This window comes from Camelina sativa, unplaced genomic scaffold (genome assembly GCF_000633955.1).
Source record: "Camelina sativa cultivar DH55 unplaced genomic scaffold, Cs unpScaffold00517, whole genome shotgun sequence".
NCBI lineage: Eukaryota > Viridiplantae > Streptophyta > Magnoliopsida > Brassicales > Brassicaceae > Camelina > Camelina sativa.
In genome coordinates this window covers 1-17,148 of record NW_010921718.1, presented here as the reverse complement: position 1 = coordinate 17,148, position 17,148 = coordinate 1, and the positions used below count along the sequence as shown (strand labels likewise).

Genomic DNA, 17,148 nt, shown 5'->3' with positions numbered 1-17,148 from the left:
GTGGTTCTTAGATCAAAATATGTGTGGCGTCGCGTCGATTTAAACTATTCAATTATGTGGATGTCGGATCCAATACTTGAATATAAATCTATGAACGAGATGAAAAGTAATCTAATAATCATAATTATATAGAGAATACATATTTAGATAGTAAAAATATGGTAGCAAGAATGTATACAATAGCGTATAAGATGGATCAAGAGGTCAAGAAGTATGAAATCGGTATCTCTATCCTTCATATTCTCAAGGGCCCTATATTTTATATACAAACAAATATTTAATGCGGTTAGGGGTGTCAAAATAGATCCAAATTTATGGATCAACTCAAACCAAACCAATCAAAAAACTTATTGAGTTGATAATTTGAGTTTTAATGAGTTAATGGATCAAATCTGTTTATGGGTTTAATGGATTGGGTTGAAATAGATTGGGATAAAATGGTTGATGAGTTGACTAAAACCAAGCTCTCTCTCCCACTTCCCGACTTAAACTTCTTCTTCTTGTACTTCGACCGACTCAAGCTTCTCACTGGCCCCTTCTTCTTCGATCTCCCTCAAATTTCTGAATACATGGGTATGAATAACGTTCTCAGATCGATTTATGGTGTGGGTTTCCCTAAATTTTTGCTTATGTCTTTTAGGGTTCTTATGTTGGGTTTGTTAGATCGCTTGTTGTATTCATCTGTGGTATTGGCAACTTTGGTCGAACGTTTGAAATCGATTAAAGTCAACTGTAATAAAGTTGCTAGATCGATTTAAGTTGTGGGTTTTTCTATTTTTTTTCTCTATTCTAGCTTAGATTTTTTACAGTTGATCATTTGTGTGTTCTATGTGTTTAATTTTGGATCACATGTTCACATGTTCATCCACTAATACATTGGCTTCAATAGTTGTATATTGGCTAACGCAATTGAATAAATACTCGGTTTGGCTGTTGATTAACAAGACTATGTTCATATTTATGCACCTGGAACTGTTGATTAAATTGAAATGATCATATTTATGCATCTGGGGTTTATCTATATGAATTGCGTGGGGCTTTGAGTGAATGTTAGTTGTGTTAGAAACGTCTCATTGGTTTTGTGTTGTGGTTTGCAGAACAAGTGATGAATGAATCGAATGATGAAGAAGAACCTCCTAGTGTTGTTGATGGAAAATCATCATCATCAAGCGCATCACAATCTAAAATACTAGTAAGTTTTTCTCATCATGCAAAAAGACATAAGAAATAATTAATGTGGAATTACTTTGTAACAGAAAAAACTGATGATGGTAAAGAAAGGGCATATTGTAAGAAATATCCAAAGAGTTAGTTGTGGAAGCCTACTAGTGGAACATCTAATTTGAAACGACATTACGATGAATGCTTACTAGATGTGGATGTAAAAAGAATGAGGGTGAAGTTTGATGATAAAGTTGCTAGGGTAGAAGTTTAGTAGGGTGGTTATACGACATAATCTTCCTTTTCTTGTGGTTGAATACGAGGAGCTTATGGATTATCTTAGTTATTTAAACCCGGATTACAATTGTTATAATAGAAACACGACTACAGCTGATGTGATCAAAACTTGGGAAAAGAAAAAACTGAGATTAAGGTCTGGCTGGGAAAAATTCCTAGTATTATATCTTTAACTTCTGATTGTTGGACTATTGTTTATGGTGATGGATATATAGTTGTGACTGCACACTATGTTGATGCAAAATGGACAGAATTTTGGTATTAAACAGATGCAAAATGTTGATGCTTTAGCTTGCAAGATTCGTTAATGTTTAAAAGAGTGGAGGATAGAAAAAGATGTTTAGTTTGACTCTGGATAATGCTACAGCTAATGGAACATTGAAAGACGTTAAAGGATACACTTAATTTAGATAATGATTTGATTTGTAAATGAGAGTTTTTCCATGTGAGATGCTATGCACGCATCCTAAATCCTATTTGATGAGGACATCAGTATTCAACTTCCAGAAGAACCCATTCTTCCAATTCCTGAAGAACCTGTTCTACCATTTCCTGAAGAACCCGTTTTGCCAACAATGGTACATAAACCTATGACAAGGTTGGGAGCAAGGACCTTAAGGGAACAATTCAACAAGTCCATTGAAAGTCTGATTACTCTCATTGAGCTAGAAGATTCCAAAGAGAAGACTCCGAAAGCATCATTTCTGCCAGTTCTACAAGGTATTAAAGAACCCGTTCTTTTCATCATTTCCGAAGTAATCAATGAAGGGCTGGAGCGTGCATGAGAGCTATGACCAAGGTAAGTGTTTGAATTCAAATAATAAATGATGGTTCTTTTCTTGTTTTGCAGGAATCGACCGTTGGGTCTTTATTGAGTCTTTTATTTTATTTAGGTCCTAAAATTGAGTCTGTTATTTTTGCAAGTTTAGTCCTTTTATTTGTAATAATTTCGACCCTAGAAGGTCTCCCGCTGCTGGATCGTTATATAAGGTCCCTTCTCAGCATTGTAACCTTTCAAGTTTTTATGAAATAAAATGAGAGGTTTCTTAGGTTTTCTTCTGAGATAGAAGCAACCTCCCTTTTCTCCTTCTTCTTGTGTGTGATTCCTTGAAGACTAAGATTTGACTTGTCATAGATTCTTTCACAGATCAGTGTGGCGTCCTTCAATCCACCCATCTATCTCTTCATCTTCCACTGCTACCGAATAGACAGAACAGTGTTTTCAACCATTTGTTTATTCACCATCTCTTTGCTGCGTTCCATCTATCATCCAACAAATAGGCAGAACAGTGTTATCAACCATTTGCCTATTTCTCTCTATCCATGTGGGTTCCCTCATCTGGGTTCCTATATCATCTGGTATCAGAGCTAAACGCTCCAAATCAGGTTTTATCTATCCCTTTTGTTTCAGTTTATTTCCCTTTGTTTGCTTCAGTTTGTGTCTGTTTCAGTTCGTTTTGTTTCATTTCGTTTCTCCCCTTTAGATCTGCTATTTTCGTGTGTCTTGCTCTATTTTGATTGTTCATCTTCTAAAAAGAAAACCCTAAAAAAATTTCGTTCAGATCTGTTTATTTGATTGCCTAACCCCCCCCCCCTCCTCCCAAAATCCTAGATCTGTCAGTTTTTGGCAGTTTTCCATTTTTGGACCTTTCAACTTCCTGTGCACTTGATCTCTTTTTCCTTATTTTACAGAAACGTTTTGAACCATGGGAGAACAAGGAGCAGAGGTGAACATGGCTGAGATGCTTACAGCTATTTAAGCCCAACTCCAAATGCTTGGTGATTGCATGACACGAATTGAACAACCCCCACCTGCACCAAGAGCACCAGTTCGTAACTCGCCAAGAGGAAACCATGAGGTTGATAATGGAGATCAGTCTGATTCAGAGGAAGAATATCAAGATCTTAATCAACACCACAGGCCAAGGATACACTACCAACAAGGTAGAGGACGAGATGAAGGCAACATAAGAGAAGGATGTTATGATCTTAAGCTCAATCCGCCAACATTTGCTAGAAAGGTTAATCCTGAAGCTTACATTGATTGGGAAAAGGGGTGTCAAAATGGGTAACCCAACCCAATCCAACCCATGCCCACGTGGGTTCGAGCTTTTGTGGGCGGGTTCAACCCGACCCATTTATTATAATGGGTTGAATTTATATACCCAAACCCAATAATATAAAACCCAATAGCTAAATGAGTTATATGGATTACCCATATATAAATTAAATAAAATAAAATAATTAATATAAAATCCATAACATATTATATAGAATAGAATTATAAAACTAATCAAAGTTTTCAAGCTTAAGAAAATAATATCAGATATTAAAATAGAAAAAGCATCCTATAACTTAAGCCAAAAATCCTTATAACCAAAATACAAAGTCATTATATTATATATATATATTATTTTTGTTTTTTTCATTAACCCATGGGTAACCCATAACCTTAATGGGTTTACCCCGTTAAACCCACAAACCATTGGACGAACCCATCAATACCCATTTATTTATATGGGTATAAAAACTTAACCCATACCCGTTAAAATAATAGACAAACAGGGTAAACCCATGGATTTCTACCCATTTTGACACCCCTAATTGGGAAAGACGTATGGAGCATATCTTTGGCTACTACAACTATTCAGAACAGAGAAAGGTATCCCTAGCTGCTGCTCAACTTACCGATAATGCCTTAGCTTGGTGGAACAGAGATGTGTCTAAGAGGAGGAGGCATAGGCATATACCAATCACTACTTGGGATGATATGAGGTTTCAGCTAAGAAAGAGATATGTCCCAGCTTATTACCACCGGGAGCTACAAAAGAATTTCCGCAAGCTCTCACAAGGAAGCAAATCTGTTGAGGAATACTTTGAAGAGTTTGAATCTCTTAAAAACAGATGGGAGGTAGAAGAGTCTGAGGAGAACTTGATGGCGCAGTTTCTAGATGGTCTTCATGATCGGATTTCTAGAAAGGTGGAAAGACAAACCTATCATGATCTTGTAGAGTTGTTGCACCTAGCAGTCCAAGAGGAACAACACATCAAAAGGAAGACAACCTCTACTAACCGTGGTAAGATTCCATGGACACCGCCACCTCAGAAACCTTTAGACAAGGGAAAATCTATTGATGTGGACCAGAGATTTAAAAGAGTTGCACCTAAGGCATCAAAAGTAACCAAACCAGAGAAAGGTAAGCCTACTAACCAAAGAGCTCGTGATATTACTTGTTTTAAATGTCAGGGAAAATGACACTATGCAAGGGAGTGCCAAACCAGCGAGTAATGATCCTTAAAGCCAATGCAGAGTATGAAGCACAAGATGAGGAAGAAGAACGTGTTGAATCTGAGGAGGATATTGTGGACTATCTAGAGATGGGAGAGCTTCTAGTCATAAGGAGGGCTCTTAGCACTCTTTTTGATCCTGAAACAATTCAAAGAGAAAATATCTTCCACTCTCGCTGCTCCATAAACTCCAAGTTATGTAGCTTAATCATTGATGGTGGTTCATGTACTAATGTAGCTAGCAAGTATTTGGTTGATAAGCTAGGTATCCAAAAGACAAAGCATCCCCATCCATATCGACTTAAGTGGCTCAATGATGAGGCTGAACTAAGGATCTCCGAGCAAGTCACCATACCATTCACCATAGGCAAATATTTAGACCAAGTTGTGTGTGATGTGGTTCCTATGCAAGCTGGACACCTTTTTCTAGGACGGCCATGGCAATTTGATAAGGAGACTTTATACAATGGTTGAACCAACTACTACACTTTCTTTCACAATNTGAGGAGAACTTGATGGCGCAGTTTCTAGATGGTCTTCATGATCGGATTTCTAGAAAGGTGGAAAGACAAACCTATCATGATCTTGTAGAGTTGTTGCACCTAGCAGTCCAAGAGGAACAACACATCAAAAGGAAGACAACCTCTACTAACCGTGGTAAGATTCCATGGACACCGCCACCTCAGAAACCTTTAGACAAGGGAAAATCTATTGATGTGGACCAGAGATTTAAAAGAGTTGCACCTAAGGCATCAAAAGTAACCAAACCAGAGAAAGGTAAGCCTACTAACCAAAGAGCTCGTGATATTACTTGTTTTAAATGTCAGGGAAAATGACACTATGCAAGGGAGTGCCAAACCAGCGAGTAATGATCCTTAAAGCCAATGCAGAGTATGAAGCACAAGATGAGGAAGAAGAACGTGTTGAATCTGAGGAGGATATTGTGGACTATCTAGAGATGGGAGAGCTTCTAGTCATAAGGAGGGCTCTTAGCACTCTTTTTGATCCTGAAACAATTCAAAGAGAAAATATCTTCCACTCTCGCTGCTCCATAAACTCCAAGTTATGTAGCTTAATCATTGATGGTGGTTCATGTACTAATGTAGCTAGCAAGTATTTGGTTGATAAGCTAGGTATCCAAAAGACAAAGCATCCCCATCCATATCGACTTAAGTGGCTCAATGATGAGGCTGAACTAAGGATCTCCGAGCAAGTCACCATACCATTCACCATAGGCAAATATTTAGACCAAGTTGTGTGTGATGTGGTTCCTATGCAAGCTGGACACCTTTTTCTAGGACGGCCATGGCAATTTGATAAGGAGACTTTATACAATGGTTGAACCAACTACTACACTTTCTTTCACAATAACAAGAAGCATACTCTAGCTCCACTCACCCCTCAAGAAGTGCATGACATGCAACATACCATGTCAAAGGGAGCTAAGTCAAACAAAACCAATCTTTACATAACACCTTCTACTGCTTTGAAATCAATTAATTCACAGGACAAGGTGCTATTAATGATCTTTAAGGATGTTTTGTTTTCAGGTCAAGAAGAGAAAGACTTACCACCAGAAGTGCTTGAACTATTAGGAAGGTTTAAAGAGGTCTTCCCTGAGGAGATACCACATGGACTACCGCCTATAAGAGGAATCGAATATCAAACTGATTTAGTTCCGGGAGAACCATTACCTAATAGACCAGCCTATCGAGTAAACCCTGAAGAAGCAAAAGAGCTGGAAAAGCAAGTTCGTGATCTAATGTCAAAGGGCTACATTCGTGAAAGCCTAAGGTTGTTCTTCTAGTACCTAAGAAAGATGGAACTTGGAGAATGTGTGTAGACTGCAGAGCAATCAACAACATCACTGTCAAATATAGACATCCCATTCCAAGGCTTGATGACATGCTAGATGAGCTTAATGGAGCTACTGTCTTTTCTAAAATTGATCTAAGGAGTGGTTACCATCAGGTGAGAATGAAAGAAGGTGATGAATGGAAAACGACTTTCAAGACAAAGCAAGGACTATATGAGTGGTTAGTTATGCCATTTGGACTAACCAACGCCCCAAGCACCTTCATGAGGTTAATAAATCAGGTCTTAAGGGAGTACATCTGTAAGTTTGTGGTTGTTTCTTTTGATGATATCTTGATTTATAGCACAAGTCTTGCAGATCACGTAAAGCATCTTGAAATGGTGATAAAAGAGCTTAAGGCTGAACATCTCTATGCTAATCTTAAGAAATGCACGTTTTGCACTGATCAAGTTGTGTTTCTAGGATTTGTTGTGAGTTCGCAGGGACTAAAGGTCGATGAGGAAAAGATCAAGGCTATACAAGACTGGCCAACTCCAACAACCATTGGACATGTTAGGAGCTTCCATGGGCTGGCTAGCTTCTATAGGAGATTTGTGAAGGATTTTAGTATCATTGCTGCACCCTTGACATCAGTGATTAAAAAGAATGTGGAATTCAAATGGGTCAAGCACAAGAGGATGCATTCAACCTGCTCAAAAACAGCCTCACACATGCACCCGTTTTGGTACTTCCTAACTTTGATAAAATGTTTGAGATTGAATGTGATGCTTCTGGTACAAGAATAGGTGCTGTTCTAACTCAAAGAGGAAAACCATTAGCATACTTCAGTGAGAAACTCAGTGGAGCTGCACTTAATTATCCAACCTATGATAAAGAGCTCTATGCTTTGGTAAGATCTCTAGAAACTTGGCAACATTATTTGCTATCCAAAGAATTTTTTATTCATACAGATCATGAGACACTCAAGCACCTAAGAGGACAAACTACACTTAAGAAGAGACATGCAAGGTGGCTTGAATTTGTGGAGACATTTCCATATGTGATTAAGTACAAGAAGGGCAAAGAGAACATTGTAGTTGATGTTATATCAAGGAGACATGCTTTGATCACTACAATGGAGGGCAAAGTCATGGGATTTGATCATATCAAAGGTCTATATGCGGAGGATCCAGATTTCAAAGAAGCCTTTAAGGAAACAAGCAAAGCGGCTTATGGGTCATACTACCAACATGATGGATTTCTCTTTAAAGACAAAAGGCTGTGCATTCCTCAAGGATCCATGAGAGAGCTGTTGATAGGAGAAACACATGGAGGAGGACTTATGGGACATTTTAGGCGAGACAAAACTCTAGGTGTTCTGATGGAACATTTCTTTTGGCCGCATTTGAAAAGAGATATGGAAAGGTTCTGCGCAAAGTGCATCACATGCTTGAAAGCAAAATCCAGGTCACATCCTTATGGTTTATATATGCCTTTGCCTATCCCTAACCTACCATGGGTATATATTTCTATTGATTTTGTTTTAGGGGTGCCTAAGATCAACAACCGAGATTCTATCTTTGTTGTGGTGGACCGGTTCTCCAAAATGACGCATTTCATTCCATGTAACAAGACAAATGATGCTTCTCAAACTGCTGAACTCTTTTTCAAAGAAGTGGTGCGTTTGCATGGAATCCCGAGGGCCATTGTTTCATATCGAGATACCAAATTTCTCAGCCACTTTTGGAAGACTTTGTGAAAAAAGCTAGGAACTAAGCTACTCTTCTCCACCACTTGTTATCCTCAAACGGATGGACAAACTGTGGTAGTTAATCATACTCTCTCCACTATTTTGATAGCTACGGTGGGTAAGAATCTCCGGAACTGGTTATCTTGTTTACCCTATATTGAATTTGCTTATAATCATGCTAAGCATTCTGGTACCAAATTCTCTCCATTTGAAGTTGTTTGTGGTTTTCATCCTCCAACCCCATTAGACATCACACCTCTANCCCATTAGACATCACACCTCTGCCCCCAAGCTGTTTATTCTAGTGCAGAAGGAGTCACCAAAGCTGACTTTGTGAAGAAACTTCACCAAAGAGTTAAAGAGAATCTTGAGAAGAAAAGCGCAAAGAACAAAGAGCATGCGGATAAGCACCGCAAGGAGCTGACGTTTGAACTTGGAGATTGGGTCTGGTTACACATGAGAAAAGAAAGATTTCCCAAGAAAAGAAAGTCCAAGCTGTCACCAAGAGGATATGGACCATTTCGGGTCTTAAAGAAAATCAATGACAACACCTACAAGATTGAGCTACCAGGTGAGTTGAACATTTCTCCAACCTTTAATGTTGCTGATTTATCTCCTTTCCATGCAGATGAAATAGTTCTGCAGACGAAACTTTCTCAAAAGGGAGGGAATGAGGAGGACATCAGTATTCAACTTCCAGAAGAACCCGTTCTTCCAGTTTCTGAAGAACCCGTTCTACCATTTCCTGAAGAACCCGTTCTGCCAACAATGGTACACAAACCTATGACAAATTTGGGAGTAAGGACCTTAAGGGAACAATTCAACAAGTCCATTGAAAGTCTAATTACTCTCATTGAGCTAGAAGATTCCAAAGAAAAGACTCTGAAAGCATCATTTCTGCCAGTTCTACAAGGTATTAAAGAACCCGTTCTTTTCATCATTTCCGAAGCAATCAATGAAGGGCTGGAGCGTGCATGAGAGCTATGACCAAGGTAAGTGTTTGAATTCAAATAATAAATGATGGTTCTTTTCTTGTTTTGCAGGAATCGATCGTTGGGTCTTTATTGAGTATTTTATTTTATCTAGGTCCTAAAATTGAGTCTGTTATTTTTGCAAGTTTAGTCCTTTTATTTGTAATAATTTCGACCCTAGAAGGTCCTCCGCTGCTGGATCGTTATATAAGGTCCCTTCTCAGCATTGTAACCTTTCAAGTTTTTATGAAATAAAATGAGAGTTTTCTTAGGTTTTCTTCTGAGATAGAAGCAACCACCCTTTTCTCCTTCTTCTTGTGTGTGATTCCTTGAAGACTGAGATTTGACTTATCATAGATCATTTCACAGATCTGTGTGGCGTCCTTCAATCCACCCATCTATCTCTTCATCTTCTACTGCTACCGAATAGACAGAACAGTGTTTTCAACCATTTGTCTATTCACCATCTCTTCGTTGCGTTCCATCTATCATCCAACAAATAGGCAGAACAGTGTTATCAACCATTTGCCTATTTCCATCTATCCATGTGGATTCCCTCATCTGGGTTCCTATATCACTATTGTGCAAGATGGTTTATTTGTTATTAGTAGTGCATTGACTAAGATTAGAGAAACTATAAAGATGTAGTACATGAACTTGTACAAGAAGCGATATAATCGATACAGAGCAATACGAAGGAAATCAAACCATGGATCTAACCAACTATATGAACGGTCTAGGATTTGAAATTCCTTAACAACATGCCTATTTTGGAGATATTTGTCAAGACCCACGAGTAAAGAAAGAAGTGATTCAATGAGTAGCACCAAGAAGTAGCTCAAGGCATATCAAAGTTGCCATTTTGGGAGCTGAGTGCCTTTAATGCTCAACGGTCATATTTTCCTCAGATTTTGCAAACTCTCCTAAGCCTCATAAATGACCCTAGACGTCCCAAAATCACATCACTTCCAGCCCAAGTTGTCAAGACTCAAGCATCACAACTTTCCTAATTTGACTGATTCTCTCATTCAATTTCTAACTGCCATTTTTCATTTATTATTGAGATTTCTTGTATTTTACTAGCTTATTACCCTTGTAGTTGTAGATGAACCTATATAAGCTCACATTCATCATTTATAACATTCTTCCATCATTTTAGAAATTATCTCAATACACTTTAATAAGTTTGTTTTACAAAGAATTGTCTTTGTGATTTTTCATTTCAAGTCAAGTGTGGATTCACTTCTCTTGTGTGATTTGCGGGCTAAATAACTTGTCGATTCAGGTTGTTTAATTTGTGTGTTGATTATGGATTCATTCAACAAAACCTCCATTTTCCATTTCTATCATTGCTCATCGACCATCGAAGCTTCGAGTATTTGCTTTCGTTGATTAAATCATTGGGTGGATTCCCATGTTTGTATCATGAACCGTTGTTATGATGAATTTGATCTATTTACTTCATAAGCAAAGATAAATCACCTCGAGACTGAGCTTTATAAACTCTTTGAAGAATATCGAAAAAGATTCCTTTGACTCCAATTGTGAGTTTTGCAAGAGCAGACTCTTATGTTCCTAAACAAGGTCGAGGAAACTTGGACGTATATAATGTAAGTTTCCATTCTTGTAAGTTTAAGTACTCTGATTTTATGGGCTGTTTTAAGTTTCTAACATGGTTAAATTATAATGATAGATGACTTGTTTGATTTGGATGATGTCCCAGATTATATGGAAAAAAGAAAGTCGGCTTTGCGTATGTATTTAGAGGAACCAAAATTAGAAATGAAAATCATCCTCAATTGAATGTTTTGCATTATTGGAGAGAGAACAAACATTGTTTTGGCCTTAGACATTCTTATCATTCTGATAACTAGTAGCTGGTAACTCTTCCTTGAATACTGGAGCTCATTTGATTTTGAATCAACTTGGACTTTTTTGATTTTTCTTCATAAACCCATTTGCGGATTGCGAACTTATCCGCTAGGTAGTTTTCATGCTTATAAGTGGAGCCTCTATAGGTTATTTAATTAATATAAATAATTTTTTTTGTAGTCCTGAGTTGGACCAGTATAATAATTTATTTTGTAGTCAGACTTCTAAGCTCCTAAACTAAATTATTTCTAGTATCGCAAAATTACAACGATCGTAATTTATAAACTTCATATGGATGTTATTATGGGCCTAAACGGGCTTAGCATTAAAAAATAGCCCATAACATGCAAAATAAATGGGTTTAATTTTTAATTTCGTTTAAACGACGCAGTTTCTTGTGTCGCCGATCTTAGCTCATCTCTTCTTTCCACAAGCAGACCTAAAAGACGAACAAAGATACCGGTTAGGACGGAGTACTCCACCGGAAAAGTTAATTCTCGTTCTCAACGGTGCCGGAGGAGTAGAGGAAAGGTAATAGACAGGTCAATAGTTAACTTTCTCGTTTCAATTTTGTGATTGGGGGCTTTATAGGTTGAAATCTGAATTCATGGTGATCGAAACAAAATGGGTAAGCATAGGAAGAGAGATGCTGATTTGGAAGACGATACTCCATCTTCAGCATCGTCGTCTTCGTCTTTCTCGTCATACAGCTCCTACGAGTCTGATTCGTCTTCTAGAAAACGGAGGAAGAAGCAAAGGGAGCGGCGGGAAAGTGACGGAGGAAGTTATGAGAGAGAGAAGCGGAGGAAGAGAGAGAAGGAGAAGAAGAGGAAGAAGATGGAGAGGAGGGAGAGAAAGAGGAGAGATATGAAGAAGAAGAGGAGGAGCAAGAAGCGTGATTATGAGTCTGATTCTGAGTCACAGTCTGGTTCTGATGATCCCATCTCTGATGAAGAGAGTTCACAGGATGAGCCTGAAACTGTGGTAAAAGAGATGCTTTTGGAGTTTCCTAATGTTGGCAGTGATTTGAAACAGGTAATGAATGTGATACTTCTTTACTCTAGATAGGTTTGGTTTATGAGTAGTAGGATTTGTGGTAAACCTGAATGTTTATGTCCAATATCTCTGTATGTGCTAAGATTTCGAATTTCATGACCTTTTTGTGTAGCTGGTGAAAATGATACGTCTTTCCCCGAACTAGATCTTAGTAGTATTTTATAGTGAATCTGAATAATTGCTAGTGCTATGCCTCCAATGTCTTTGTTTTTTTTTTGATATATCGAGTTTATGTTCTTTTTTGTAGCTTTTGAAAATGATAGATGATGGGCAAGCGGTTGATATAAAGGGTATTTCCGAGAGCGCTTTGAAGAAGCGGTTGAAGAAGCTGTTTCTTTCTTTAAAGCTTAAGGAACGTGGTGATAGAGTCTTTTTATTACCACCAGGTGCTTCTCCTTCTTTAGATTTGGTGGGGCATCTTATAAAAGGCGGAGAAGAAGAAGTTGAGAAAAACTGTGATGATTCTGTCCCATTAAAGAAGACTGAAAAGGTTTTGGCAGATGAGAACGATTTAGGATCGAATTCAGCTGATGATGATGTTGCTGGTCCAAAGAAAAGGTGATTCACGCTTTCTCTTTGTGGTTCTTTCTAGTGTGCTTCATATTAATTAGTTATCCTATTAGATCTTAAAGTGGGTATAGACTCTAGAGGATAAAACATGATGGTGTTATAATTTGATTATAGGGTGATTGGACCTGCAATGCCATCCGCTGAGTTACTTGCTGCTGCAGCAAAGCTAACAGAAGCTCAAGCTGAACTTAGGTACTTTTAAATGATTATTAGCTCTAAGATTATCATTCTTTATTATTTTATGTTTATTAAACCGTTTAATCAATATTTATTAATATACCTCAGAGAAGCTGAGCTAGCAGAAGATTCAGAATATTTCATTGGACCTGCTCCACCAGCTGTTGTTGCAGAAGTTGCATCATCTAACGAGGCAGAGCGATTTGAAGAGGTTCATAGTTTTCCTTCTGGCAATATAGATACAGTTCTTTGTTTTCAAATTTTATTGATAATTCGTTAGAGTAGCATCTTATACTCCTTATAGGTGACCCGGATTATGGAAGCTGAACCTGATAGTCCATACGATGTCTTAGGAGTAAATCACAATATGGCTGCTGATAATATGAAGAAGAGGTATGGATTCTGTTACACTTTTGGAATCAAGAAAAATGGTTATTAGTCACTAAATAACTGCGCTCAATCATTTTACACAATTTTACGCAATCAGTTGCATAATTTGATATAGACAATTATGGTTTGTAGGTACTGGAAGCTGTCTCTTCTTGTTCACCCAGACAAATGTTCTCATCCCCAAGCCCAGGAAGCTTTCGTTTTACTGAATAAAGCTTTCAAGGAATTACAAGATCCAGAAAAGGTGAGATAATGAATCATCTAATGTCTGGTTATTTTTCAATATGCTCTCAGAGACTTACTGAATCATGTGGGCATTCACCATCTATTTATGTATATTCCCTTAATACCAGCTCTTTTATTGCCCTTTGTTTTATATCTCTAATGTATAATGTCTACAGAGAAAAGCAATGGATGACAAGATTAAACTTAAAGAGGAACAAGAGGCATTTAAGGTTTGTAATTCTGCCTGATTGATCTATGTAATCTTTTGGGATAAATCTGTTGGTCTGGCTTACAAAGACACGGTATTCTTGCTCTGCAGGCTGAATTACGCTCAATGCAAGAAGCAGCACAATGGAGAAGATCTCAAGGTGATGATGAGTCACTGTGTTATGCAGGCTCCCTAATCTCTTTCCCTTTATGGGATGAAAATATAATGCTGTTTTTCTTGGGCTTTCAGGCATATCAATGGAAGGTGATGCAGAGCTGCTGGCAGCAACTGAGGTTAAACCTATACCTAAAAGAGATGAGTGGATGACCACCCTTCCGCCTGAAAGAAAGGTGAGAGATCGACAATTCCATTGGTAGAAAAAGGTTTTTAACTATTGGTTAGGGTAAAAATTTATATGTATCTCGGGTTCTTCTGCAGGTTGGAGTGGCCGTGCAACAATCAACAACATTTAGCAGAAATGCTAGAGAAGGACGCGGAGACACTACAGCTTGGACAGATACTCCTATGGACAAAGCTGAAAGAGCAAAGATGAAGTAAGTTAACGCCAATTTTGTCAACCTTTCGCTCGCATTTGTTAACGACATTTCACGAGGTTGTTTTGTAATAAAAGCAAAAATCACATTGGTTCTATTTGAAGAAGTTCAGCTGCTCATACTTAAGCTATAGAGGTCTACTATAACTAGCCTAGGACTGAATGCAGCGGATTGTAGCTGTTGTGAGTTGGTTAAAGAACGTTAGTAAGGGCTGGATTTTATAGGGCTGTCTCTGCAGATTGTTGAAGGATAGTTGATTTTTAAGGGTTCAGGTATTTGGTTAAGTGGCCCTCTCAGAAATTAGATCTCTCTGTTTTGCGATTGTAGGAATTATGAAGTTTCATAGCTTTGTTCTTATTTTTGTTCTCTTCTGGTGTTCTTATCAGTTACTTGGAGGCATACAACAAGGCGAGTGCGCTTGCATCAAACGAAGGGGAAAATATGAAAAGAAGCATGGATGCTGAGCTTGTGGACAAGTATAACAAAGAGAAAAGAGCAAAGTCTCTGGTAGAGAAGCACAAAGAAGAGTCTACTTCTTCTTCAAGCCGTCTGAAGAAGAAGACGAAGTTGTCTTCATCAAAAGAAAAAACCGAAAAGGACGAGTGGGTGGGGAAACATCCGTGGAAGCCATGGGACCGTGAGAACGACCTCACTGCCGGGAGACAGAAGGTGAAACTTGATGCTGAGGGTATGGCTGAAGGTTTGGCGTCCAAGTTTTCTTCTGGGAATTTCCAAAGAAGCTTTCTTTGAAGTGAAAAGCTTGTTGCATGTAACTTGTTGACCATATAGATATGTATCTAATGAAGTTTTTCTTTAAACTGAAAACATTACCCAGAAATTTTTTTTTTCTCATTTGCAAACTGCTACATGTGAACATGATTGGACACATGCTTAATAGTTAATACAAATTAGTAAGATTATAAAATCTGAGTTAATGTTGCATAGTTAATACTTTTTATACGTTCCATATATTTCTCTGAATAATAACATAAAAAGGAAAAGTTGGCTAGTAACAATTTTTTTTTAATTGACCAATTAAAAATGAGGATGGGTAGAGTGTTTCGTATATTTCCTACAAGTACGACCAAGAAAATCCTTCTTCCTACATGATATTTTAAAGGTTAAAAAAGTATTATCAAACTTTTATCACTTGAAAAAGTAATTCCTTTAATCAATTTTACTGAATTTTTGTTTCTCTACTGCTCTACATTCTTATATATGAAGGGTATGAAGCAGCACTATTATTCTTGTTAAAATCCAATCTTGGATTTCTTGATTTCTCTTATCAATTTCGTTTATGTAAACCGGTTGGCTTGATAAACCGCTGAGCTCACAGCTAAATTCCAGAAACGAAAACACCACACCTGAAGAATTCTGAAAAAGCGGCAAAGGATAGACCGAACCTGAAAAATCAGCTCAAGGCGTGTCAAGAGATGCATTCATACATACGTGAGCGTTAATGTCTCTCAAGATCGCTGCCTTGGAACACAAGTAATTACCGAAAAGTGCAAACTATGATATCATGGTTTGTAATTGTAACGGCAGCACGACGATGGTGAAGACTTGGTCGGGAAAAATAGAGATGTGGCAGCGAGGACACAGAAGATGGAGAATCTACTTTCCATTGCCGTTGGAGCCACCGTAGCTAGTTGGTGGGTGAAGACGATGATGAGTACAGATACCGTCGTAATGCATGTGATGATCATGTACATATTGAACATCATATTACTAAGAAGAAAGAAGAGCAGCGAGCGGCAACGAATATGCCTTTGAGATCATCATCTCAATCTTGAGAAGGCTTAACCTTGAGAATACGATCCTATCAAATCTTGATATATATATATATTTTACTAATGGTTTGGTATGGCTTAGTTTCCAACGAAACTTTCTTTCAGTTTTTAGTGACTATATAGAGTATTGAATTCTTCCTATGGAATGGCATCCGCGCGCGTGTGGGAAGGTGATAGGAATATCCGAATTCTCGTGTTTCTTCTATGGATGATATAAAGAGATATTATGTTTGATAAATAAAATTTTTTGAAGAATTGTTAGAGTTTTTTATAACTTTGTTGATTACTTTTTTTACAAAACGTCTCCCAAACAATTTCTGTAGTTTAATGATTTTTTTTATGACTTGTGAAAAAAATGTATAGAATCATAAACTAATAACATAATAATTCAATTCATTAACAATTTTAGATTCTTTTGTTTTAGTTGAATAACACAAAACTTTATAAAAAGATACAACAAAATCCTAATTGAATAACAACAGATTCTACATAACATTTAAATTATTAAAACTTTATTTAAATCACAAACCAATATATAACACAACCTTAACTAAATGAAAAATACGTTTGAAGAATATGAATGATCGCAAGTCACCTCGAGCGAGCAACATCAATTACTAAAATCATTAAAGTCTTTCTAAAAACCAGGACCACCTTCAAGTCCCTCCAAGCTAGCTATTCTGCACCTCACATGGAAAATTATGCATATGTAGACTATCTAGTCTGAATTCTATTACTATCACAAAAACTTAATTTATGATTATATTTCTTGTGGAAGTTACTACTATTTTTAATCTTATTAGATGAAACAAGATTTAATTAGTGGTGTGTGAATGATGTATGCAATGGTGAGATATGAATGGAATGATGGATGGGTGTTTCAATTCCCCTTATGCTATTGCAGTACAAGAGGTATCAATCCTAAATGAGTGTTTGTGAACAATTAAGATATGCATATGAATCTAAGTTAAAACAAATGTAAAGATTGTTTGTCACTAAAAATCCTAGGAAGAAAATGTAAAATGCAGAAAATAAACTACAAGA

The 17,148-nt window shown here is 37.4% G+C and overlaps 1 protein-coding gene across 2 annotated transcripts; it reads left to right on the top strand.

Moving 5' to 3' along the window:
- Positions 1 to 11,524: 11,524 nt before the first annotated feature.
- On the top strand, positions 11,525 to 15,123 carry LOC104773321 (hepatoma-derived growth factor-related protein 2). 2 transcript variants are annotated; one of them, XM_010497900.2, is made up of 12 exons: positions 11,525 to 11,665; positions 11,744 to 12,169; positions 12,438 to 12,748; positions 12,875 to 12,952; positions 13,046 to 13,148; positions 13,242 to 13,330; positions 13,460 to 13,571; positions 13,729 to 13,782; positions 13,872 to 13,920; positions 14,010 to 14,110; positions 14,199 to 14,314; positions 14,701 to 15,123. In XM_010497900.2, exons 2-12 carry the CDS (start codon positions 11,759 to 11,761, stop codon positions 15,062 to 15,064), a joined length of 1,788 nt encoding a protein of 595 aa, XP_010496202.1. In that variant the 5' UTR covers positions 11,525 to 11,665; positions 11,744 to 11,758; the 3' UTR covers positions 15,065 to 15,123. The 2 variants fall into 2 exon arrangements, with proteins under 2 accessions (XP_010496202.1, XP_010496203.1); XM_010497901.2 differs by having other exon boundaries at positions 11,726 to 12,169.
- Positions 15,124 to 17,148: the final 2,025 nt, after the last annotated feature.

Coding starts and splice junctions, on each gene's coding strand:
- LOC104773321 (XM_010497900.2), top strand. CDS start 11,759: ATGGGTAAGCATAGGAAGAGAGATGCTGATTTGGAAGACGATACTCCA. Junction 13,149..13,241: donor AGGCAGAGCGATTTGAAGAG/GTTCATAGTTTT, acceptor TACTCCTTATAG/GTGACCCGGATTATGGAAGC. Junction 14,315..14,700: donor GCTGAAAGAGCAAAGATGAA/GTAAGTTAACGC, acceptor TGTTCTTATCAG/TTACTTGGAGGCATACAACA.